Source organism: Heteronotia binoei, chromosome 2 (assembly GCF_032191835.1).
Source record: "Heteronotia binoei isolate CCM8104 ecotype False Entrance Well chromosome 2, APGP_CSIRO_Hbin_v1, whole genome shotgun sequence".
In the NCBI taxonomy this organism is placed as follows: Eukaryota; Metazoa; Chordata; class Lepidosauria; order Squamata; family Gekkonidae; genus Heteronotia; species Heteronotia binoei.
This window is the reverse complement of record NC_083224.1, coordinates 168,603,739-168,630,127: the sequence shown is the minus strand read 5'-3', so window position 1 is coordinate 168,630,127 and position 26,389 is coordinate 168,603,739. Positions and strand designations below refer to the sequence as shown.

Here is a 26,389-nt window from a genome sequence, read left to right as displayed (position 1 = left end):
TCCCGTATCTCCTCATTAATAAATAGGCACACTTGTGTCTATTGGATTGGAAAAGATCTTCAATCCTGAAAGCGCTTTTGATTGTTTGAGAGCCATATACACTTCGGTGAGAATCTGCCATTTGATGTGATTCATTAAATAAACTTGAGGTCTGGTGACTCTGGTCTATACACAGTAGCTGGTAGCATTCAAGAGCACTTGCCTACATCTGGATTCTGTTCAGTAGACTGTAGCTCTTTAAACGATGGGCCTCTGACCCATAGTCTAAAAGGCTACAATCCTCTCAATAGAATTCTGATTTAGGGGAGTGCTGTAGAATGCTACCACCTCATCAATGCTGACCCAAGGAGGCGAATCACTTATATAACAACAAAAATTAGCTCTAGTGCATCAAGGTGATTTTATTCCAGTCCTTCTTCTATTTTAGTTAGCTGTATTAGTTGGTTGTTTTCTGCATTAGTTATTCAGTCAGAAGGAGGGTATTTTTAACAAAGGGAAGATTGGAAACAATGTGATTTCTGAAGTGATACAGTCTTATGTTTGCAGCAGAGAAATATTCCTGAAAATTGAAAGAGCTACTTACTGTCGACTTGCCCAAGACTTTGGACTGAGTGACCTCCCACATCCTCAACCACATTACAGGTCCACTAAAGTCCCCCTAAGTTTGAAAAGTGGTTTGCTATGGGTCTAGGGTACATTGAGTATGTTGATCAAGAAACACAAGTCAAATGTCCCAGTGATCACATAGAAATAATGGTTTGCTTCTTTGGGTTTTGACCATCATATATACCCTTATTTCTCTTACTTGAAGAGGGGCTGTGTCTTAGTGGGGAGAACATTTGGTTTGCCTACAGCAAGTCCCAGGTATCCAGATCCACCTCTCTTTGCCTTGCTTTCCTAGGCAACAAGCCTTCAAGAAGGTAGGGAATGAGTGTGTGTGTGAGAGAGCTCCAACTCATCTTTAGAGAACCCCAACTAATTTGCTGCCACCATCCTGACTGCCCCACTCCCAAGCACCCAGTGTTTGTGCATGTCCATCCATGCATATGGAGTAATTTCCCCTCCCTCCCTGTTAACCTTAAGCTCAGCTAGGTGGTTGATCACTGTGTGGATGAATGGCTAGATCTATGGATGAGCACTGCAGTTAGGCACACTCTATGATCTTTAAAAGGAAAACAACAACAACTAGAAAACACCCCTGTCTCTAGGACCACAGAAGCAACGAGAATACATACCATCTTGCTTTTTCTTAGCTGTATGGCAAATTATCCCTCCATCTATTACCATAAATGGGAGTGCTTTTCTTCTTGCAGGTAACAAGAAGCTTTTAGTGCCCAGTCCCCATACAGTGTGAGGCCACTAGTTATGGGGTGCGGTCAGACGTCCAAAAAACCCCGCTACAGGCATGAGTTGAGCCCGCATGCATGTCGGATTTTACCGGGACGTTCACACATGCACATCTGTGAAGCGTGCTTAGCCCGTGCCCGTCCCACGCTGATGCGCCTTGCTCGCGGATTAATTTGCCACTGCTTTTAATCCGGAACAAGACGTTTCCTGAGCGCTTCCTGGGCGCTCTGGAGCGTCTGGACGGGCAATCGTTGCCGAGTTGCAACAGCGCTTCCCGCTTCCAGCTTCCCGCCACAAGCAAATGCATATCACTGCGCCATCGAAGGAAGGGGGGGGGCCTTCTGAAACGTGCAAGCCCGGCCTTTTTAAAAAAAAATATTTTAGTTTATTGCGTACTAGCGATATATCGATATATCGAAATATGGAAGGGAGGAAGACGATTCTCTCGGAGCCCAAGGAAAGCGGGCAGCTTTGGCCGCTCCGAGGAGGAGATGGTTCCACTTTAAAAGCCGCCCTCGGGGAGGGCCGGGACTTCCCTGGGCTGGCGGCGACCACCCCGCGCTCCTGCCTCCGGCTGCAGAGTCTTCTCCAAAGGGGGACCGAGAGGCGCGGCGACCTTCCTTCACTTCTCCTCCTCTCTGTCATCGATGTTATGTTTCATGTGCGCTTTTCTAAACAGCAGTTTGCAACATCACGTCCCCCTCCTCCCTTCTAGCCGGGTGTGCGTGCGAGTCGCGTGTCCGGCCCGGGGGACGTGAGAACCTTTGGCCGCCACCATGGGGATGTGTTCCAGCCTCCGGCCCAGGCTGCTGGGGGGCGCCCACCCGCCGATCCCTCCCTACGTGCCGAGAGACGCGGAGGTCTCGGAGCGCAGCGGCGACCGGACGGCCACCAAGCAAGAGCTCAAAAATTGCATTTCGACATGACGATATATCGATATATCGATATATCGATAGAGCAGCGGGGAAACAAAAAAAAAGAGGTTTAATAGCCGGAAACCCCGCAAACCCTCCTGTTAGCGCCCAGCACTGCACCTGCGCTAATGCGGATTGCCGCCATCTGAAAGAAGTTCCGGGAGGGCGCTGTGTGATCGAGCAGGGGACGGGATCAACACGGCACGCCATCGGAACTCCATGCTGTCTGATCGGGAAACAGGATGCGGCGGATTATCTGACATACGAAATAACGGCGCTTTAAAGATGGGTTGCTGATGGATTTAATGTAAGTGTGACCGCACCCATGTAAAGCTAGCTTGTTTGTGTTATTTCAGGGCATCCTGCATTCTCTTGTCACGACACCAGGTTCAGTCCTTGATATCTCCTGATGAAAGGTTTAGGTTCTAAGTAATGTGAAAGAGTCTTCCTGAGCCCTTGGAGTGGGGTTGCCAGGTTTTACCTGGCTGCTAGCAGGGGACCCCAGTCCTCTTCCCAGAAGTCTTTGGCACATGTGTAAAGTATGCACGCTGTGATGCCATCGCCTGGAAATGACATCACTGCACTGGGCATGTCATGCAGGGGATGCTCTTTCATTCGGGGAAAAACTCTATGGTCATCAGGTAAAGTAATCATGCTGAGCACATTGGGTGTACCGGAATTCTTTGGGGGCAAGGCTCCACCTGCTGGCCAGCTCCATGGCAGTGGATTGCAGGCCCCAAAAGTGGAGAACCCCCCACCCACATTAGGGGGATGAGAACCCTACCTTGGAGAGTTGCTTTCAGTCACAGTATACAATATTAACTTTGGTAAACCGATGGTCCAACTCAGTATAAAACAGTTGTGACTTGGTGGAAGATCATCTACTTTTCATACAAGAAGTCCCAAGTTCAGTCCTTGGCATTTTCAGTTAAAAAGATCAACTAGCAGGAGCTTTGAAAGACCTTTCTGTACCCAAGACCCTGGAGAGCGACTGCCAGTCTGAGTAGATAATACTCAGGCCAATGGTCTTCTTCAGTGTAAGGCAACTTCATGTGTTCCTTGACTGATCTGATGAAGAAAAATGAAAGTTGCTCAAAACCTTTAATCATATTATAGATGTCCTATACAGAGGTAGCATAAAACCATAAAAGAGATCCATAGTCAATGCATTTGCCCATGCAACATTTAACAGTCAATTATCACTTGATAACAGAAGTCTTTTGGGCTTTCTGCTAAAAAGAAAAGAAATACATATCTGTAATCCACTGATCTTGACAGCTGCTGGTTTATGTCAGAAAAGTCCTCTGCTGGTGATTTTTACTGAGGTGAAAGGCTAAGCAATAGAAATAAATAGTGGCCTTTCTAATAAAGGCAGACGGATTTGTCACGGTGCCTACTGGGAGTGGATTGTCTAAGCAGTAATTTTATGAAAAACAACTGTTTCATTGAATATATTTGCTTAGTACAATTTGACTAGACAAAACAAATGACGTACTTAAGGATCCACATGTTCTTCCTAACTTGATGTGATTGAATAAAATCAATGACTCCTCCATACATGGGGACAAAGAGGATTTATGGATCAACATTTCTTGTTCTTTTGCTGCTATCACTGTTTTCGTATTCCTTTGCTCACAGTTAGTGCTCAGGGGTATGTGCTGACCTTATTGCTAATTCCTACTTTGTTTTCATCTTTTTAAAAAACCCCTCAACAGTGGTTGATGGAATAGGGGCTAACTAGATTAATGTTGTCTTACCTTATCACTTGTGATACAGAAGGCCGACATGATTAAGATGGGCTGTGACTCAGTAGCTGAATACCTGCTTTGTATGCAGAAGGTCCCAGTTTTAGCCTCTGGGAGCTCAGGTAGCTGTTTTTCAGCAATACAAAGGAGACCTGGGGTAGAAATATAGCTCAACAAGTAAAGAAATACTCCAGGGTAATAAAACTCTTAAGTTTTTAGCACCTGTGATTTAGCAAAGACATATGATGTTTGAAAGCACATTATAACAATAAAATTCACAAGCAGCAAAGTGGTACTATTAGTAATATAACAAAGTGTAGTAATATGATAATATTGCAGGTTGCTCTTAAAAAATAGAATTCCAAACAGTCCAAAAATGTCGCTTGACAAAAAAATATTCTTCTCCTGCCACTCTGGACTTAAGCACTGAGAAAGCTGAGCTGAACCAATAATCGATAATTTCTGGTTTCGTGTAGCCTTAGTCTTCAGCTCGCATAAATTTCAGAGCATATCTGAAATAAATTCCGAAAGGGGAAAGAATATATTCCAGTGGTTGGAACACCTACCACCTTCCTTTGGACTAATCTTTGTGCCATCTTGTTCTAGGCTCAGCGCCCTTTTGTTGTCGTTGTTCGAACATTTATATTCTACCTTTTCTCATGGCTGAGGGTGGCTTACAATAATAGTTTAAAACCTCAACTGAAACAAAAAATAAAATAGCAAACCCTACATCTCTCCCCCCTCCCAGAAGCTGCGTGCCATTCAGCCCACCTCAAATTCCTTGGTGAACAGGCAGGCCTTGTAGCACCTCCTGAAGATCTTCAAGGAGCCACCATGAAAAAGATCTGGGCTCTGGTCAATACCACTTAGGCTACCTGATGGGATAGCCAACAGATGCCTGCCTGATTATCAAAGTTAGTGCACAGGGACATATGGAAGCAAACAGTCCTTTAAAGTATGACTGGAACTATATTGGTGGGGAGATCTTTTAACTAATCATGGCAGCTACATGTGACTCCAGGAAACAGAGGCAGGATATTTTAGAACAGAGGATATCAATGTCTCTTGCTAATAGGATTGCCAGGTCTCCCCTGGCCACCATCAGGGGATGGGGGTAGAGTTGCCAGATCCAGGTTAGGAAACTCCTGGAGATTTGGGGATTCGGCTTGGGGAAAACAGGGAGCTCAGTGGGTACAATGCCATTAAGTCCATCCTCCAAAGTAGCCATTTTCCCCAGGAGAACTGATTTTTTGGAGACAAGCTGTAATTCCAGGAGATCCCCATGTTCCACCTGGAGTCTGGCATCCCTACTTTCTAAGCAGGAAGACAATGTTATAAGTAGGGACGCTGAAAAATGTGTGGCTGGCAGGTGAGCAGGCTGTGCTTCTGCCACCTCTGCCTGGGCTGAGCCTTGGACCTGCCTGATTTGCGCTTGCCTGCTTTGCTCTGCAGAAATGGTAAGCAGAAATTGTGCTGTGGGCCATAGATTTGCCAGTGTCCAAGTGGGTTCTGGAGATCTCCTGGGATTACAGCAGATCTCTAGATGATAGAGATCTGTTCCTTTGGTGTAAATGACTTCTTTAGAAAGTGGACTGTATGGAATTACATTTCCATAGAGCTCCCTTCCCTCCTGCTGTACAAGGAGTGCTTTTAGGGGGCTCCAAATCTTTATGAAAAAGCTCCTACTTCTGGAAATATTTCTCACTTTGCAGCTGTTCTTGGATCCAACCAATCAACAGTGGGTGTTGCTGTCTTATACTGATTCCTCCCATGTTATGTCTCCTCAGCAGTCCCTTGTGATCCCTGGGAAGTTGATTTTAGGGGCTGCAGACTCACATGGGCAAAAACCAAGCAACTGGAGGAGAGAGGCTGCAGTGGGGAGGAAGAACAGGGCAAAACTGCACCTCCTCCCTCTTTCATCAGGGAAACTATACTTACTGCAGTCCCCTTCACCCAAATGACTTTTTGTCCACCTGGATCCTGCAGGAATCATCGGCGCTTTTGCACGTTAAATAATGCAGTTTCAATCTATGTCAGTGACTGTTTACAACTGGATTTCACCATTTCGCGCAGTAAAATCCAGTTGCAAAGTGCACTGGAAGTGGATTGAAAATGCGATGTGTGAAAGCACCCCATTTTTCTAGTGGCAATCACAGTGGGGAGTGCACTGAAAGTGGATTGAAACTGAATTATTTAGCATGTGTGATCAACAACCTCTGTGTGCTTTCTACGAATGGCTGGTTGGTTCCAAGCCAATATCTTCAGTTTGGAACTTTCATACATCTTAATTCCTATACATTATGGATAGACATCCCTGTCAACGGGTCATTGAATCATGCCCAGTAACTCCTGGCGTAGATATATGATAATTCCTGATTTCTCAACCGTTGTTCAGGGAATGTTACATTCAAAGTCGCCTCTTCTCCTAGAAAATGCTACAATTAATTTAAAAATAAAGGGTTAAAAATGTAGAAACAGTAAGGAAAGATTATGGGTTTGTTAGTAACTGTGCCAGGAAAAGCTATAAAGCAGAGAATTTCAGCCATGGGCATAGTGAGCCTCACCCAAATAAAGAAATGGCTTGGTGCCTGTCTGAAGGTAAGCAAACTGCTTTTTCAATGGTAAGAAAGAGAAGTTTCAGAGACCAGTGACGCCAGTTGTACATTCTTGTGTCCTGCTAATTTATGCTGCATTTAATTTGTTTTATTTTATATTGACTACTGATATGTTTTTATTTCTGTCTTGTGATCTGCCCTGAGCCCACTTGCGGGAAGGGCGGAATATAAATTTAAATGATAAATAAATAAATACATTGATACAAGGCCTAAGTCTCTTTTATGCATTGACTACGGTCTGAATAATTAAATGAAGTAAGTCTATTCATTGACATAATAATTCTTTTATAAAATGTCTGTCATATTATATGCTTTGGAATTCCTGGTTATATATCTATTTTAAAACATGTTGGTTTACCCTAACTTTGTTTATACAGTAGTAAGTTTCAGTATTTCTTGTATGATCTGGTTTTCTTGTATGTTCAGGATTGCAAGTTTGAAGTCTAGTGGGTTCAGTTAATGCTCAAAAAGACTAAGAGTTGACCACTGAAACATATTTCTTCTAAACTGTTTTTCAGACATCCAGTAGTGGACGACATTCCGTTCGTATCACGGGGCTCAGCACTGTTGACTTCCGAGCTGGTTTTTCCAGAAAGCCGACTTTAGACTTCAAAATGACTTCCAGCAGACCAGTGCAAGGTTGATTTCTACTCCAGTTGTCATTGAAATAACTCTTGTCTTAATACAGATTTATGCAGTGATGATGGAGATAATAAAGTAATCTTTTACGTAATCTAAATCCTGCCTTTTGAGTAATCTAAATCCACAAAACTAAACCTGTGGTGCATTCCTAAGCAGAGTTACACCTTTCTGAGTCCCCCTGAATCATAGAAGTAAGGCCTTGGGGTGGGGGCGCTCAGGGGACAAAATTCAGGGAAGCATTTGCAAAATTCATTAATTTTTTTTCTAATGCAGTCCTGACTACAGCCTCTAGGGGTGCAAGGAAGACAGAGTACAGTAAAAAGCATCCAGTTTCCGCTAGTTGGACCTTTTAGCAAAGTTTAATAAGAGGCTGAGGGAAACCGTTTGCTGATCAGATCATATTAAACCCATCAGCCAAGCCAGCACTGAAACAAAGCAAGACCTGCTAGGACAAGCTACAGTCCTTGCCAGGATTTAGCCTCCTAGCAAGATCATTATCTTCACCAGTATATGGTTTGTTTTTTCCTTTAGTCTCCTCCCAGCTCCTGCTCAGCTAGATCTTGCAAAGGGGAAGCCCTGACATTGTGTAGCATTTTTTTTAAAAAAACTTATCTTTTCCTACATTTCTCTAAATCTTTCCCACACTTTTCTCCATTTCCTTCTATGATCTGCCATTTGTCTCTCCCTACTTCTAATCCCCCCCAAGCAGCTTACATTGTTTTCTTTTCCTCCATTTTATCCTCACAAGAACCTTATGAGGTATGTTAGCTTCCATGGCAGAGTAGGGATTTGAACATGGATTTTCCAGATTCTAATGCAGCACTTTAAGCACTACATAAGAGTAGCTTCCATTGCAAATAGCATTTTTTTTGGGGGGGGGGGTGTCTGTAGATAACCTGGGCCAAGATATTCCAATCCCTTGCATTATGAGCTATGGAACTCCCACAATCATCCTCAAGCCAGTGGCCAATTTTGAGATTCCTAGTTTTATTTTCTAATGAGCTAAGCATGCCACAAATGAACAGACAGATGGACATGTGGATCCTTTTAGTATTATAGATGCATGGTAACAGCCAGCCAGGTGATCTGGTTTGTTATGATGGTTTGAATCAGGGTCATATGGAGAGGAGTTAGGCAGATGGAATCTTTGTCTGGGGGCCCATGGTGGCTTGCAGCATGTCTGCTTAGAAGGATGTTACTCAGTTTAGGGTTGCACTGTAAAACAATGAAAACTAGCAAAAACAAATCACAGCGGAACAAATGAACAAAAATAATCAGTGGTGGTTTTTCCCATTGTTACCCAGCTATGGCAAAATGCATATGGCAAGTGAGAAGCGATGTCCAGACAATTTGCTGATACCTTTTGCTCTTCATGTTGGTGTGTTCCCCAGTGTGCAGGTCAAAGTTTCCTGTTTCATAACATTGGAAGCCTTCTTATGCTGAGGCCTCTGGGTTATGGTCAAAATCTTTTGCATGGTTTTGACTGAAAAGGGCTGTGCTGAAAAGCTGTGTAGACAATTATCTTCCTAGAGCAATCAAGACATGCTGTAGTCTAGGACATCAGTTTTCAGCCCATGAGTCAGGAGGACTTCACATGGGTTGCAGAGCTGCCTACATCTTAGGAAGCTTCAGCATTACAGCTTTGTAATTCTTGATTTCTGTTTCCTTAATAGGGATACCTACCTTCATTCTGCTAAATACCACAGGAATTCATCTTCCTGCTAGAGTGGACCGTCTAGAATTGCTAAGCATATCAGGAGATCTGCTGAAGACCATTCCTGTGAAGTATTATCCTGACAGAAGACCTTATGGAATCTGGAATATTACTGAGTTTGTTCCACCAAATGAAGCCTTCTTTATTAAAATAACTGGTTATGACAAAGATGATTACCTCTTCCAGAGAGTATCAAGTGTTTCATTTTCCAATATTATTCCTGGTAATTTTAATTTTTTTTTAAAAAAAAATCAAACTGTTATTTAATATTTATAGTGATGGGGCCCCATCATACATTCCCCTTTCCCCCCCAAAACTGTGTCTGATAGAACACAGATTTCACCTCTTAGAATCATGGAGGTGAAATTACTATACTACCATATGAAGTATATAAGGAGAATAAACCTAATTTTATTCTAGATGTTCCAAAAGTAACCATGCCTGAAAAAACTCCAGGATATTATCTGCAGCCAGGTCACATTTCTTGCCATGTGGAAAGCCTCATACCTTTCACAGTCCGTTTTAGCAGAAATGGAATAAAACTGGGAATGGATCAGTTCTTCAAGTAAGTAACCATCTCTCAATATCACTGGAAAGATTTCTTTTCACTGGATGAATGTGCGTATAGCATCTCTATTATGCAGTGGTGAAATCAGGATGAGTATTGTTGGCTTTTGTAGCCATAGAGACAAGCTTTGTTTGTTAGTGTTTTGTACACCAGGATCTATTACTTTGGTTCTTCCAATTCATTTACCAGGAAAATATAGAAGATTAACTCAATACTTGCATAATCCATTTCTGCATGTGTTGTCCATGTTTGGGTCACGCAATCAGAAACACAGGTATTTTGAGTAGTAGAAAAAGAAAATGAGTCCAGCAGCACCTTAAGGAGAAGCAATAGTTATCGGTATATGAAATTATGTATTTGTAGTGCATGTGGCAGAAAAACATACTGCATTGTTTGTCTTGGAGCAATTAGATTAATAAATTGAAAATTATGCTGTTTTTAACAAGTGATTACATATGGCTATAATTGAGAAAAAGTTTTTTTCCCCCCAGTGTCTTTGAGTCCAGTCTGTTCCAATGTAATTCATCTTTTAAGTTTAAAGGCGCTGATAGCAATGGTCTTATTAAGTATTCAAAATATGTTCTGTAAAACTCTAGAGTTTCAGGGGAGTCTGGAGCCTTTCTCTAACTCGTTAGGTTCTTAGCAAGAGGCTGAGCCAGTTTGGTGTAGTGGTTAAGTGTGCAGACTCTTATCTGGGAGAACTGGGTTTGATCCCCCACTCCTCCACTTACAGCTGCTGGAATGGCCTTGAGTCAGCCATAGCTATCACAGAGCTTGTTCTCGAAAGGGCTGCTTCTGGGGAAGCTCTCTCAGCCCCACCCACCTCACAAGGTATCTGTTGTGGGGGAAGAAGATATAGGAGATTGTAAGCCGCTCTGAGTCTCAGATTCAGTGAGAAGGGCGGGGTATAAATCTGCAGTCTTCTTCTTCTTTCTCCTCCTCTTCTTCTTCAGAAGACCTGCTTAAGTTGGAGGAAGGCTCTTTAGACTGGAAGCAGGTTGGACCCATCCCACGGTTGGCTCACAACTACTGATCTTCCCTTACAATATACAGCTGCAGTCTGGCTGAAGACATTTCCCCTTTCCAAGCACCCTCCTCCAGCACTGTGCTGGTTGTGTCTAGGTGGTTTGTAGAAGAAGCATCTCTCAGCCTGTCTTGGACCTGGTTGGCAATGGCACAGGTCCAAGGGAGTGTTTACCTCCTCCCATGTTGCCTGGCTTGGTCCAAGGAAGGCTATGGTGGTAGCTCTTATGCAGCCTGCCTTAGCCATAAGTGCAGTACTAAGAATGTAGAAGCACTGGCAAATATAGAGTATGCTCACTCTATATTTAAGCATCACCGTCCACTGATTTAATACCCAAAATGACTACTTAGATGGTTAACTGGGATTCTACTGGGCACACTCCATGGTGTTTGCCAATTCATATAGAGGAAGGATGAACTATCCAGCACCTGCTTGACATGTAGGTCACACATTCAACCTTACACCTATCCACCTATCCAAAAGAATCAGGTAGTAGGTGGCAAGAAAGACCTCTTCCTGAGATCTTGTAGAACCATTGCTGATTAGAGTAGATTAGTTAGAGCCCTTGATAGACCAAAGGGTCTGACTGAGTATCAAGGAAGCTTCATGTATTCTCCCTACAAAAGTTGGATACGTGGTCTATGGAATCTCCCTATGCAATGTGCATGGCCTTCTTGGCAGATAAATCAATATGGAAAGGGTTCCCTGGCTGAATTCAGACAGGCAATTTGAGGTGACATAGCCACCCTCCACCCCCAGATTAAAATGGCACATTTACAATCACACATCTGGGCCTCAGATTGCAAGTGCACACACCTCACCTGCAGCCGCCTCACTGCCACTTCAGAGAGCCAGCAGGTACTACCTGGTGGCAAATCATTGAAGTGCTTCCTTGTTGCCTTTCCTGGCTGTCTGAATGGCTGGGGCACACCAGGGAAGTGCCTTCCAAGTGCACGAGTGGTGTGACTGCTCCTCCAGTTGCACGCAGCCTGTCCCTCTTCCAGTAGCCAGGCATGCACTGTCTGAGCATTCCTGGGCACCTACAACTGTGTTGGCTTTTCCCTAAGCCGCTGCAAGTTGCTAGTCTGCACGCAGCACCTGAGTCTATGGATGTTTCCTACTGATAAAGTCAAGCCATTCATCAAGCAAGCAGCAGGGATTACTGTTGTTAAGGGCCATATTAGCTATTAAGAACCCGATTGATTCTTTAGCTATATTTTACAAGAAAATATAAATGCTTGTTCGGTCCCCTTTAATCTTTTAAAATGCAGAAAGTATGTGGCTTATGTTTTGTAATATGTTAGCAATTAATTAATTAACAAACTGAATCCTATAATCTTTCCCTGGGCAGTTTGTCTTTTTTATGAGGTTCCATTAAGTCATCTTAGGCACATACTTCCCCAGTTCTGTAATTCCTCCCAAGCTGCAAGGATCAAATGGCTTGTGTTTTTTGGTCTTAATTTTCCTCCTATCTTGTTACATGGCTGTTGAATATAGCAGAATACGCTGGTGATTTCACAAAGTAATCTTTGAGCCAAGGTTTATTGACGGAGAGCACCATCTTTAAGTAATGAGATTTATCTTGGCTTCTCTCCTGTTGAGTAAAGAGTCTGGAGTTGTGTGTGTGCGTGTGTTAAAAAGGATTGATCAAGTTTCGTATGGATTCGTCTACCTTGATTTTAGGAGGAAGACAGGCATAACATATTAATAGTGATAGTCTCAATAATACACGCACACATGTATGAATGAACACTGTGATGTATGATTAGATGGGCCAAGTGGTATTTCATCATGAGAAATTGTGGACTCAGCTGCTTGATGGTTGAATTCTTGTGGTTGTTTTGTATTTCTGTTTGTTGATGAGGGGCTGTCAGTACATTTTGGAGGCAGTTGTCAGAAGTATGACTATGAAAGCCTTCCTAAACTGAGTTAACATCCTTCTAAGTCCATTGAAGTCAGTGGGCTTAGAAGGGCGAATGCTGCCTAGGATGGCACTCCAAAAAGGCCTTACAAACATGAACATTAAACAGGAAATCATTAAAAAAGCCTTGAGTTTTCAGACGCAGCAAACTGTATAGATGAGTGAAAAATAGCAAAACAATGCTTTTATTTTTTTTAAAAAATGTAGACATTTTGCATGGACATATTAAGATCTTTCCAGTGCTGTGCACCGTATACAATGGGATTAGGGTTGTCAAATCCTGTGCATTCTGGAGCGGGGGAATTTCACGTGTGCACAAAGCGTGCGCCCAAAGCATGTGCTGGCAATGCAATGATGTCACCCGGAAGTGAAATAATTGCGCCAGTGACATTGCACACAGCTGCTCTAGGCATTTCTGGGGAAACTTTATGGTTTTCCTGGACACTCTAGCCATTTGAGAGGGAAAACTCTATGGTACAATAGGTACCATAGAGTTTCCCCAGAAACACCTAGAGTGGCCACTGCACACCATTGCCGGTGCAATGACGTCACTTTTGGGTGATGTCATCACACTGGCGACCTCCACTGGCCCAGTGGAGCCCGGACTGGGGACTTGGCAGCCCTAAATGGGATGTATATTTATTTAATATTATCAAAACAATTCTACTATACTGTTCTCCCTCCCAAGGGGCCCAAAGCAGCTTAAATACAACATGTGATGCTCTTGGGCATCTAATCCATGTTTTCTCTGCTTCTTTCTTTTATACTCCAAATATTTCATTTTAGAAAGGAATATTAATATAGATACAATTTATCTGGACTAAATTGGCCATTTCTAGTGATTCCCTCTTCCTGCTTCAGACACCCTCTCATGCCATTCCTCAGATTGCCCCCAAGAGCAGCATTTTGTGGAGATCAGTGGGCTGCCATGGGAGGGGAAGAGGAAGGAAAATTCCATTCTGCTGTTGGAAAATAAAGTCTGGATCCAACACACTGTGTGTCAAGGTCTCATTGTCTTAACTATGAACCTCACTGACTGTGGATATGGCCTACTCTATTCAGCTACCTAGAACTATGGGTGCTTGAGCCTCCTTCAAGCACAGAAGGGAGTACGGCCATACAGTGTAAGTGCTTTGATTAGTGGTTGTAGTGGTGGTATGAAGCTGCTGAGATGGCCAGGCCTGGAGGGCTTTCTGGCCTTGCCTGGTAAAGAGAGGATGACCTTCTCTTTGCTGAATGTTAGGGTCTAGCAATTGGCCTGGGCTGTGGGCAACACTTCCCTTCTCTAAAAATGAGCACAGATGCCATGTCCTGAGCCTGCCCGGCAGAGTGAAGATGGTAGGGAAAGACTGGTCACCAAGAAGAGACTAAGCCCTAGGTTTTCCACTGTCATTCCTTTTACAATTTGTTTTACAGAGAATCAGTGAGTGTGAACTGGGAGATTGCCAAAGTCTCACTGTTGGATGAAGATTTTTATGAATGTATTGCTGTCAGTAGTGCTGGAACCGGGCGCGCACAGACATTTCTGGATGTGTCAGGTCAGTGCTGATTATTTTCTCTTCTCCCAAAAGGTTTGTTTTACTGAGAAAAGAAAACAACTTTAAGCTGCTCTGATGATGAAGTAAATCTACCATATATGGTTTGATGAAGTAAATCTACCAAGAATATATTTCACACACTAAAATGTTGGCATAGCGATGAAGTACCGTATTAAAAGATGGCAGAACATCCTTTGCTCTTTCAATAATTGACTTTATGAAATTCACTCTCACAAGTTATGGTGGCAACAGACTATGGCTTGGAGGGGAGGCTCAGCGCATCCTTCCCCCTGCACCATTATTCCAGTCAAATTAGCAGCCCTGAATGATAGCTTTAAAGTAAAAAAAAAAATAATAAAGTTATGGTATCTTGCATCATATCTATTTTGTGACATTTTGTCTAGAGTACTTATCATTCTGTCCGCCTGACTTGAGATCCCTTATTCTCCATTGTCAACATTGAGTGTGAGGAAGTGACCTCATCTTCCAACAATCAGCATTGTATTTGCTGGGAGGTGATAGGCTGAGAAACTGCCTTTTGTCCCAATCCATTCAAGACATACAAAATCTGATCTTGAGTGAACAATGAGTGTGGACAATGAGTAAGGGTAGAAAGGATGACATTTCCACAGTTTCCCCTGGACCTCTTTGGTGTGAAAACCTCTAGGCTTGAAAATCAGTGATTCGGTGTGTTTGCTAGGAGCTACAGTGAATGTTTGTTGGGAAATTGCTTCAGAAGCATCATCAGAACAGCTTAAAGTTGCTTCTTTTCTCAGATGAATGAATTCTATAAAAGATACCATAAATAACATATAATGTTTCTGTGCTGGAAACAGATGGAAAGTCTCTGAAAACATCTAACGTATTGAAGGGTTCAATGTATGATGACTCAACAGAAAATAGATTTAACAACATAGGGTTTTTTTCCCTTCAGAAGGCAATACATTTGCTCCAAATTTCCAAGCAATGAGACAATGAGCAAATACAGCCAGCTGAGCTGTATTCAGCTGGAGTTTAAAATATGACTGTAAATGTCTTGAAAGAATTTCACAGTAAAAAATTTGCCTCTGTGATGATACATGCAGGCTTATAAATCATCCTAGACATGAAAATTTAGTGCTGTCATGGAGGGTTGTTTAGTTAAGTATTATAAATCTTTCAAAAAATCTTATAAGGATTAATGAGTGTGAAGTGATAAATTTTTATTTTAAAAAATGGTTTGTTCTCATACCTGTCATTTAGAAATGAAAAACTTAGCGGTGTTGTTGGATAAATGTTTGAGATTGCAGAAGAAATAAACCTGTACAGACAGAAGCTATTCTTGTTGCTACTTATGTGGAGCACAGAATTTTAGTAGGTTGGTGAGAACAGGGTACATTTATTCCAGTGAATGGTAGTAGGACAGGCTAATAAATGGGCATCTATTCCCCACCCAGTCAGAATAAAGAGGCTGACACAGTAATTTGGGTAAACGGAGTCGCTTTATTAAACATTAGCACAATAACTGGGGTGGCAAGGGCTGTAAGACTAACAGGACAAACCCTGGGGTCATACCGTGACCCCACCTTGCCCTGTGATGGGCGAGCCACCTAGTCCCCAGAACGAGCCCTGGATTATGGCTGGTGCTGGGCCGGCCATGCTCTAAACTCCACCTTCACCAGGGCTGGCATCAATCTGACAAGAAAGATCCGCCCCCCCAGTAAGGCTTTGTTGTGATCTGCATTCGTGGCATTGAGCCGTGAAGCCCATCTGCTGTTTTTACAGACCACATGCACTCAAGCTGGTGCAGAGCCGTAGGTGCTCACCTGTTAATTTCTGTAGCCTGTTACTCCTGCCAAGCGACCGATTAACACAACAATCTCTAACCTGAAAGTACAACCTTCACTATCAAGCAGTACAAGGTAGGCGAAAAACACTTCCCCTCAGGCCAATCGTGTGAGAGTGAAAAAATTCCTACCTGGCCCCTAATAAGGCGATCGGTCAGAGCCTGTACTGCTGCAGGGTGGGTGGGTGGGCTGAGAGTTGGGAAAAAACTGCGTGTGTTTGGGCGGGGTCAGGGCTAATATAGCCCCTGCCGCCCCACCCAATGCAGTTCCCCATATGCCGGGAAGGATTGTCAGCCTCCCGATCCTTCCCTGGGTGGGGAAAAAATGGCCCCGACCTAATTGCCGACATTGTTGGCTTGGCCAGGAGGGGGCCAAAATATCCTAGAAATGAAAGCTCAGATTCCCAGAGAACCAATTTGGTGTATTGGTTAAAAAGATATTGGATTTAGAAGACAATGAATTTATATTCCGCCCTCCACTCAAGAGTCTCAGGGCGGCTCACAATCTCCTTTATCTCCCTTCCCTACAACAGACATCCTGTGAGGTGGGTGGGGCTGAGAGGACTCTCACAGCAGCTGCCCTTTCAAGGACAACCTCTGCCAGAGCTATGGCTGATCCAAGGCCATGCCAGCAGGTGCAAGTGGAGGAGTGTGGAATCAAACCTGGTTCTCCCAGATAAGAGTCCGCACACTTAACCACTACACCAAACTGGCTCTCTAATCTAATCTAAGAGAAGTGGTCTCTAATCTGGAGAACTGGGTTTGATTCCCCACTCCTACACATGCAACTAGCTGGGTGACCTTGGGTCAAATCACAATTCACTCAGAGCTGTTCTCTCAAGAGCAGTTGTCTCAGAGCTCTCTCAGCCACAGGGTGTCTGTGGGGAGAAGAAGGGAAGGAGATTGTAAACTGCTCTGAGATTCCAAATGAAGGCCGGGATATAAATCCTCCTCCTCCTCCAAAATGTGAATGATTGCATTCAGATAGATGTAAATAATTATGTATAATTTAAAACAGAAAACCAAACACAGAAACTATGGCGATTTCAATCATACTCATACAAATGTTTTTGTCTGCAGCTAGGTTAAAATTAGCCACCAAATGATGATTTGTATCTGACTGTGTAATTAAAGAAGCTAACATCAGAGTCCTTGCAGAAAGGGGAATATTTGGCTAAAGAAAAAAGAGGCGAGGAGGACTGTGGTCCTTTTCAATTGAGTTTGTGGGCCCACGAGCCACAAAGTGATTCAGTTCATGGACGAACCTCCTGGTTCAGTTTGTGGTTCAGCCATAAACTGACATGAACCACATTTCAATCCAGCATTGCAGTCACTAGAATCTGATACCACCATAGCTGGAGGAAGTTTCCTCTTTCTGGGGGAGAAAGTAAGTCAGTACAGGCCAGTATAGAGTATCAGTAAGAAAGTGGCTGCAGTGGTACCTCACATCTTCTGCTTCGATTAATCCTCCTCCCTGAGATAGGGTGGTGAGTTTGGGGGTGGGGGGTTGGCCATTAGATGACTTTTAGCAATTCCATAGGGTTTTCATGGCAAAAGATGAACAGAGGTGGTTTTTCATTACCTCCTTCTGTGCTGCATTCCTGGACTTCCTTGGTGGTCCTCCATCCAGGCACTAACCAAGGCCAACACTGCTTAACATCTGAGATTTGTCAAGATCCAGCTAGCCTGAGCTATCCAGGTCAGGAGACATTACTGGTGAATTATTTAAGCTACTTTCTGCACTTCTGATTATCATGTTCTGCTGCCATGCTTTATTCCCTGACCATGAAAGGTGAACAAAGGTATAATTAGTTTGCTGCTGCTTCTGATATAGGGTGAAACTGAAAGCCTATCTCCTCTGATCTGGACTGCAGATTCTCTAAGGATATTTTTAAAAGAATTTGAAATGTGACTTCTTAAGCATTTTCACTGTGTTGGACTGAAACAGTGGATCAGAGATTATTCCTTCCATCAACTGCGTGAAATTGTTGGAATCGGGTCGACATTCCTCCACTGCTGAATCAACAAACACTTGAACATTCCCCTCTTGCTATATTAAATCTGAAAATGGCACCTGGCTTGTTCACTTGTATACCCCATGCCTTGAATATGAGAAAGTTTTGCCTGGGAGAGATCCAGCAGTTGGTCAGCGCTATTCATAAAAAAAAACAAAAACGAGAAGGCTCTTGAAAACAGATTCTGAATTTTGCTCTAAGAAAACCTAAACTGTGTCAAGAAAATTTTCACACTGGTCTCAAATAATAAAGTGAATATTTGGCAGGGGGGGAAATCCTGTTTTGTTTGCCCGATTTATTCTGAGCTTGGTATTAGAATTTTTTGTAAAAATTTGAATTTAATGGCTAAAACATGCAAAAGAGAAGACATGATCTATGTGTGTTATATTGACTAATGGTGGGTATTGATAGCAAAATATAACTGGGAAACAGGAACACCCAAACATTATCTATGAACCCAGGATGTGAAGACTTTTATTATAACTCAAGTTGCACATTTTCCAGCCTATTTCTGTAATGAAATTTGAGAATGTATTCCTTTTTAAAATAGGAAAAAACAATTATGGTAGGTGGTCATTCATACAAGCCCATCCATTAGGTGCTCAGTGTTAGTTTACATTGAACTGTGTGTGCATTTCTTTGTAAAGTGCCATCAAGTCGCAGACGACCCTGTATGTTTTTCAAGGCAAGAGACTAACAGAGGTGGTTTGTTGTTGCCTTCCTCTGCACAGTCACCCTGGCTGTATTCCTTCGTGGTCTCCCATCCAGTTACTAACCAGGGCCAACCCTGCTTAGTTTCTGAGATCTGACGAGATCAGGGAAGCCATCCAGATCGGATGACCCCCATTTATCTGGAACCTTGCTCTGTGGTAGTCTTAGTCTACCGTTGAAGTTGGACCTTAAAATTATTTTTCTTTATTCAATTTCTATCCTGCCTTTCCCACAAGGGGGCTCAGGGCTGGATACAGAGTCATTGTATTGCGTTTTAACAGCCTGTTCTTTGTGAACAAGTAGTTAATTAAGGCCTCTCCTGCTCTTACCTGTTCCCTTTTTTTTATTTCCACAGAACCTCCACCTATCATACGAGTTCCTAATAATGTTACTGTCACTCCTGGTGATCGAGCCATCCTGACATGCTTAACTGTAAGCACAGTACGGTACAATCTTACCTGGCATAGAAACAACCGGGATGTGAAACTTGTGGAGCCCTCCCGAATACGGATGATGAGCAATCTGTCCCTGGAGGTGAAAATGGTGAAGCTCTCAGATGCTGGCGAATACAGCTGCGTGGCTTCTAATGAGGGCGGCTCCTCTATGGCATCTGTATTCCTTACAGTTCAAGGTAACACGGAGAGAGAAAAAAAATCATATTTCAAAGTGGGATCAGCAGCTTCTTTTTTCCTTTTCCAGTTCACAACTTGGCCTTTTATGTATTTCTCTGTTCTCTCTAATGGGGGACATAGAGTGGTTTACAACACCATTATCAGCACCTCCATTTTATCATCACCACAACAACTCTGTGAAGGAAATTAGACTGAGAGAGAGTGCCTTGCCAAGATCAGGCCGTGAGATTCCATGGCAGAGCAGAGATTGAAATCCATGTCCCCGAGATTCTAGTCAGACAGTCTAACCACAACACCACACTGGTTCTATTTGCACTGCTCCCATTTATTTGTGTGTGTGTGTTGTTTGTATAAATTGCTGTTAAGATTTTACCAAACACTTAAAAAGTTATATACAAAGCACAAGTGCTTGTAATAAGGAGCATGAAATCCAGAGTAATTGTGATATGAAGAAGTTTGGCAAGGAAGAGGTGTTGAATACCAAAGGACAGTCTAATGATTACAGTCCTTGACTAGGACCTGAGAGAATTGGTACAAAGCTACATTCTGCCACAAACCTTGCTGGGTGATATGGTTGCCTGGTCTGACTCTGGAAATATCTGAAGACTTTGCAATGAAGCGAGGAGCAAGGGTGTGACAAGCATGACTGAACGCCAAAGGGAGTTCTGGTCATCACATTTAAAGGGACTGTGCTCCTTTTAAATGCCTTCCTTTCATTGGAAATAATGGAGAGTGGAAGCACGTCCTTGTGGGGCTTATAGAATTGGACACCCTTGGTCCAATTTTTATGAAACTTGGGGGAGGGGGTGGTTGCAGAGAGGCATCAGATGTTATGCTGAAAATTTGGTGCCTCTACCTCAAAAAACAGCCCTCCAGAGCCCCAGATAGCCATACATTTATTCTCCATTATACCCTATGGGAACCAGTCTCCATAGGGTATAATGGACTACCCAGTAGACATTCAACCCCCCTCCCTTTCTGATAACCATGAAGCAGGGGGAGGACCTCCAAACCAGGAGATCCCCTGCCCCCAACTGGGGATTGGCAACCCTACTGGGTGACCTTGGCCCCATCACACTCTCTCAGCCTAACCTACCACACAGAGTTATAGGAATAACATGGGAAGGGAGAATGATGTGAGGTGCTTCAGAGGAAGGGTAGGACAAAAACATATTAGACAGATATTCCTATTCTCTTTTTGTTCCCTTTGTGCAAGTATCCCGAATTGCTGGTAGGTTTCTTTGACTTCACGAGGTAAGACAAACTTTGAGAGCAATTTATTCATCACAGATGTATGTGATGAATTCCCTTCCTCTGTGGAACTCAAGAATGGCATCCATGGAGTTATCTCATTTTATCAATTTTACCTTAACTAAATAAAAGACAACAGCATTCAAAATACAGCACAGCTGCCTTTTTCTGCTGGAAGCGTGGAAGGAATTTAAAACCAAGGAGATTTGGCTGTTAAAAAAAAAGAAAATCCTGACAGAAGGCTTATGCTTTCTTAACTGGAAGCAATAAGAGAAGATGGGATGAATCTTTGGCTTAACTGCATATTTTTGTTCAAAATTTCTCTCTCTCTCTCTCTCTCTCTGCTGTAGTGCTGATATCCTATTTAGAACATAAAAGAGTCTCAAAGCTTTTTTCCCATCTCAAAGCCTACGGGAGGAAAAAGCTTCCAAAAGTCACTTAATCACTGACAAGGAAACCTGCTGTGAGTAATAATTAGCTATCACAGGGGCTGCCGTAACATACGGTACACAAAGGTACACAAAGTGTACACGTAGGTACACAAAGTGTACACGTAGGTACACAAAGATGTGGAAGGAAGGCGGTAGGGTATAGTCTGATCTTGTCAGTTCTCAGAAGCTAAGCAGGAAGGGAGACCTCCAAGGAAGACTCTGCAATGGCAATGGCAAACCAGCTCTGCTTCTCATTTGCCTTGGAAGTCCATCATAAATTGGCTGAGACTTGACAGCAGTTTATTCTCTTACACAAAGATGCAAGGGTGCCCCCTGGTTGCTAATTACCATTCTCAGCAGGTTTTAATAGGTGGCAATTATATGTCCTTTTGAAGTTTTCCATTTATACTGAAAATACAGATGTGTGGAGGGAAGGATTGGAGATAGCACTGTGTATCCCATGAAACTATGAGAATTTATAACTTATCCCTCTTTTCTCAGGTAGGTTTGATTAGCCAGTCATCTGTATGACAAGATCAGGCACAAAGAAGTCACTCTATTTGGAGAAAGAAGAATTTGTCAGGGATGCAATTTAGAGAGTAAGTTAGAGGAAGTGCAGGTAGAATTTCCATGTTCCATGTAAGGTTGGGATGTTTTATATGGCCTAAACCAGAAGAGATGCTGTTTCACACACATGGCTCTCCATACATATCACACTTACTTCTTGGTTTATATATGGAAAATATTTTTTTCCAGGCTTGGCTTGTTTCAAAGGGAAGAGAGCAGGGAAGGTGCAGTATTTTTCATTCTGGTATCTCTGCTTCCATTCTGAAATATTGGACCTAGGCAGGAAATCATTCATAGGATTTTGAAGAAAAGAAATCCCAAAGCTGTGTTAAAAACCTGGGGAGGGTATTAATGGAATCTGTCCTTTTTTTCTCTTTTTTAAAAAGCAAACAACATGGGAAAAAAACACCCCTATTAGTTCTCTTGCCCTTATTGTGTCACTGCTACTACTGGGACAAAAAATAATGTCCATAACTTTTGCCAGATGTTGCTGCTCTGGAACATGTAGTTTGTTGACTTCCACAGGGCCAAGTGCTATAATGTACAAAATATGTGTCTTAATCAAAGACCATGATTTCTGAGAGTCTCTTCTGCTGTGTATAAAATAACACCGCATTGTCGGAAGAAGTGCTATTTGGGCACAGTGTGTACTCCCACTTGAGCCAGTCTCAGTTTCCTAATGTCAACAGAAGAGTAGATCTTCCTCAGACCCATGAAACATTTCAAACATCTCCCTTCCCCAAGTCTCTTTTGGCAAGGTTTAAAACAGAATCAAAATAGCCCTGGCAGCTGTGCACATGGCAAATCTTTTCTGAACAATTCTGTCATATACACTGATTTTTTTTAAAAAAAATAATCTGGATTTGATTCTAACCCTTTTACCAGAACCATTTAGCCTGTCAGCTATGTTTTCCCTCTCATGATCGCAGAGCATCGTTTGCTCAGCAATCATGTTTGACACAGCTGTACTAGTATTCCATTAGTGTTCCGTCAGTGTTCCTTGTAGCAAAAACTTCAAGTGTGAAGAGCAAGTTTACTCACCTAAGCACTTGGAGATGTGGATGGGTTAGGCAGGGATCGCTAAAACTCTGATTTAAGGAACTACATTTCTCTTCACAAATCTGCTATAAGAAACACCAGAGCCTTTATGCTAGCCCGTTTTAATGTGCTATCTTCAGCTGTATTGTTTGGAAGGTTTTGTAAAATCCCATACACTGATAGTCTATGCTCTTGTGATGCTAACGGAATAGAAAGCCTGGATCATATTCTTTTGCATTGCACCTATTATTGTGATCTCTGAGCCTTGTTTTTGGAGCTGTTACTGAGAGATAAAAAAAAAATCAACCTGATGAGAGTAAGACACTTTTTCTACTCTCTAACTGTTGTGTAGTGACTATGGAAATGGTAGCCAAATTTTTGTATCTGGCCGCCAAGAGAAGAGACAGTATTAATAAGTGTCAATAACTGATTACTGCTATTTCCTTGCCTGTCTGTGATGCTGTCATATGCCATTAAAGATTATTGTTGTTGTTGAAACACCAGTGTAGCTGCAGCCAGTGCAGTGGGTGAAGAGCCTCACCTAACACTGTTGTGGCTTTTATTTTTGAAGCGAGCAAGACATCTGCCATGTAGGAATGGAGACTGAAAGAAAGTTATTGAGGAATAGAAATTTAGGGCATGTTCTTGTATCATCCTTAATTTTTTTATTTGCACCATTACTATAGCACAGGAAAATGCTTCTGTCAGGTGCACATATATCAATCTGTGAGTGATCAAAACTACAAGAAAAGTGCACCAGATGATGTAAGGTTCAGTAAGATGCCATCCTGCACCATGCTCTTTTGCTCCACCAAAGCACAGTCATGGGGTAGGTGGTGTTCCAGTGGGTGGGTAAGTCCAGGATGAGCTGGTGTTTGGGTTCACCCCTCCCCCTGCCTGTCATGCAGCAGGCAGGCAGACTTGATGCTGTGAGAGAAGTGAGCAACTAGGTGCCAGCAGGTCTTAAGCAAGGATCACGTTTCAAGGGTGGCAGTTACCCAGCTGGCATTGACAGTGCTCCCCAGTCTCAGAGCATGCTTCATCACCAGGTGAAGTGTGTGCTCCAGGCAGATGATTCCCTAGAGGCCCACAGACTTCACCACTGCCAGCATGTTGGCTCCATCATCTGTGACCATGTGTGAGAGAGTTGGCCTCTTCTTCTTCCCTTTGGCTTGCAACTCTTTCCTCCAGTGGCAACATCTTGGGGTGCACCTTTTGCAGGTGCCTTTGGAGGAGAACAAATGTTTGAGGTTTCCACCTGTTCAGAAATGGACATGGCACACCTGGCACTCTTCCACACAGGGGTCACTGGGGGTCTACATAAATGTTTATAAAGTGTGGGCTGGAAATGGGGGCCCAAGATTGAAGAAGGTAGGAGGGACAGCTGTTTTCTGGTACTGAGTTTAAGGGGCCACTGAGGGGTATACTTGAGGTGGGAGCAGCAACAGGGAGTTGTGTAAGGGAAGGTGCTTCCCCCCCTCGAATCATTGCTGTCAGAGTCCTCCTCTCCAGCTGCTCGTGTCTGGACAGGGCTAACAACTCTGTTGCCTCTGTGGAGAGCCCCAGAAACAGATTAGGGAAAGGAGGCTCCAAGATTCCTGGTGATTCCCCACTTGGGCTGGACTCCAGTGGGCTGACAAGATGGTTTGGGGCCTGTGATACAGGGAGATGAAGGACTTCTTCCCTCCATGTTGAGCACCCTTTGCACCCACTTTAACCCTCATGGCACAGAAGTGTTCACAATCAAAGGGTATAACTGCGGGCCCTCAGCCAAGGCACCTAATAGCTAAGCCCCTCTGCTCAGTGGGAGCCGAAAGATAGGTTGGCTCAAAGTCCTGAGTCCACCTAACACCCAAACCCCAGCAGGGGAGAGGTGTTCACAATTAGAAGGGTATAAATGTAGGTTCTCAGTTGAGGCATCCAGTAGCTAAGGCCCTCTCCTCAGCGTGAACAGAGAACGGGAGTGGCTCAAAACCCTGAGTCTACCTAACACCCAAACTCCAGAAGGGGAGAAGTATTTACAATGAGGAGGATATAAATGTGGCCCTCTGCTAAGGCACCCAGTAGCTAAGCCTCTCTGCTCACATCCCAGAAGAGGAGAGGAGCTCACAGTCAGGAGTGAATGTGTCCTGCTTTCAACAAGTTCCCTGACTCTCTGTTTGCCAACAGACAAGAGGGTGTCAGCTAATTTGAGGGTATATTTAGCATTCTGATCCCCATAGAGTAGAATGAGAACTCTATTGGCAATCAGCAGTGTCTATTAAGCTTTGGAGGACCCCTGTTGGTGTCTCCAAGGCTTGAGAAGGCCATTGTAAACAGTTTAATTCAGTGGGGACAGTCTGTCTGGAAAGGTATCAATTCAGGAATTACCACAAACAGCATGAAAGTTAATGGAATTTTTGTGTAGCTTGGCCTTCCACGAACATTGCTTCACAAAACACAAACCAACCAAAATTCACAAACTTTCATTCCTGAGCCAGTTTGTTCCCATCCCTACAGAGGAATCATAGGACAAGATATACTTTTTCAGGGAATAAGCTGTGTGTATCTGACAAAGTGAACTTGAATTCTTAAAGTTTCATACCTTGGGAAAGTTTTTTGTTCTTTAAAGTTCTATGAGACTTAACATTTGTTCCAGGACCACAGTTTAACATGGCTACCCACCTGAAACTATCTTCATGAATGATTGTTGCTCTATTTAATGAAAGTGCAGCTGTTACAGTTAAGATCCTGCACTATCTTCTGAAATTCCCTGATGACACAATGGATATAAAGGAAAAACAGATCACTTGGATAGAGGTGTAACTGACACCAATTTTTGTTAGTCCAGTTTCATACTCTTCCCATATGCAGATGAGATCTGCATATAAATGAGCATCTTTTTGAAAAAGCTATAGAAGGAGTAGAAATATTTAGCACCAGGGAGATGCATTCATTGTGACTTCCATATCTGCAAATTCCTTAAAAGCCCAAAGGCACATGCGAGACAAAACACTGGGTGAAGCACAGACAACATTTCCAGATGCCTTTTTGTTTGTTTCAATAAAAGAACAATCTCATGAACATTCCTTTTACTTGCAATATTTGATGAAATAGATTGAGGCTCTGTTCCATGAAAATTAAAAGGCAATAATTATTTGATGCTCCAACAAACTTTAGTTAAATGGTGTCCCTAACTGATACATGATTCTGTTAAAACATGATATCTTTGAAATCTATTACTTTCCATCTTGATCCCATGACATGGGACAAGCTGTAAATCAATATACTTTTTATGAGACTGAGTCCATAAAGCACTGGATGAAAACTTTTGAATTTACACTTCAGGGGTTTTTAGTTGTTGTTTTCAACCTCTTTGTAGCAAAGTTCTTATTTTGGGTGAAAAAACCCCAGTGTATTCTCCTGAAATGCAAGAATGAATGATGGGAAGTTGATCCTCCAGTGTCCTTAGTATAAACTCCCCAAACAGAAACCATTTAAAGTTTGCAGGAAGATCATTTTTCCTATGAATTGTTTCTTTTGGCATTGGCAACAGCTAATTGGAGAGGGAACTCTCAAGTGAATCTCAAGATGGAAAGAGTAATTCGAGTTACAAATTACAATGTACCGATTGGTATTTTCAAAATGTTAGTGTCTTACATGCAGTAGCCTTGCTGAGAAGGACCAGGGCTTAGTGCCAGAGAGCAAATGTGTGAGATCCTTGGTACAAGACCTGATGTCTTCTGCTGAAAGTCTCAGCAAGTCATGATGGCATTTTCCAGGTAAGGAAAGACAGTACTTAGTTGGCTGGATTGCTGGTCTTGACTCAATGCTATTAAACATAATAAATCATATTATAAAATGTTCCATTTTATCTGGTTTTATATGGGCAGGGGGGATGGTTTTTTATGG

At 42.9% G+C, this 26,389-nt stretch overlaps 1 protein-coding gene across 1 annotated transcript in view; it reads left to right on the top strand.

Moving 5' to 3' along the window:
• HMCN1 (hemicentin 1) overlaps positions 1–26,389 on the top strand; it is a 286,027-nt gene that overhangs the window by 64,042 nt on the left and 195,596 nt on the right. The window contains exons 7-11 of the mRNA XM_060233046.1: positions 7,140–7,260; positions 8,937–9,200; positions 9,398–9,542; positions 13,907–14,028; positions 18,935–19,210. Coding sequence (XP_060089029.1) covers positions 7,140–7,260; positions 8,937–9,200; positions 9,398–9,542; positions 13,907–14,028; positions 18,935–19,210 — 928 coding nt within the window. The remainder of the gene's footprint in view (positions 1–7,139; positions 7,261–8,936; positions 9,201–9,397; positions 9,543–13,906; positions 14,029–18,934; positions 19,211–26,389) is intronic.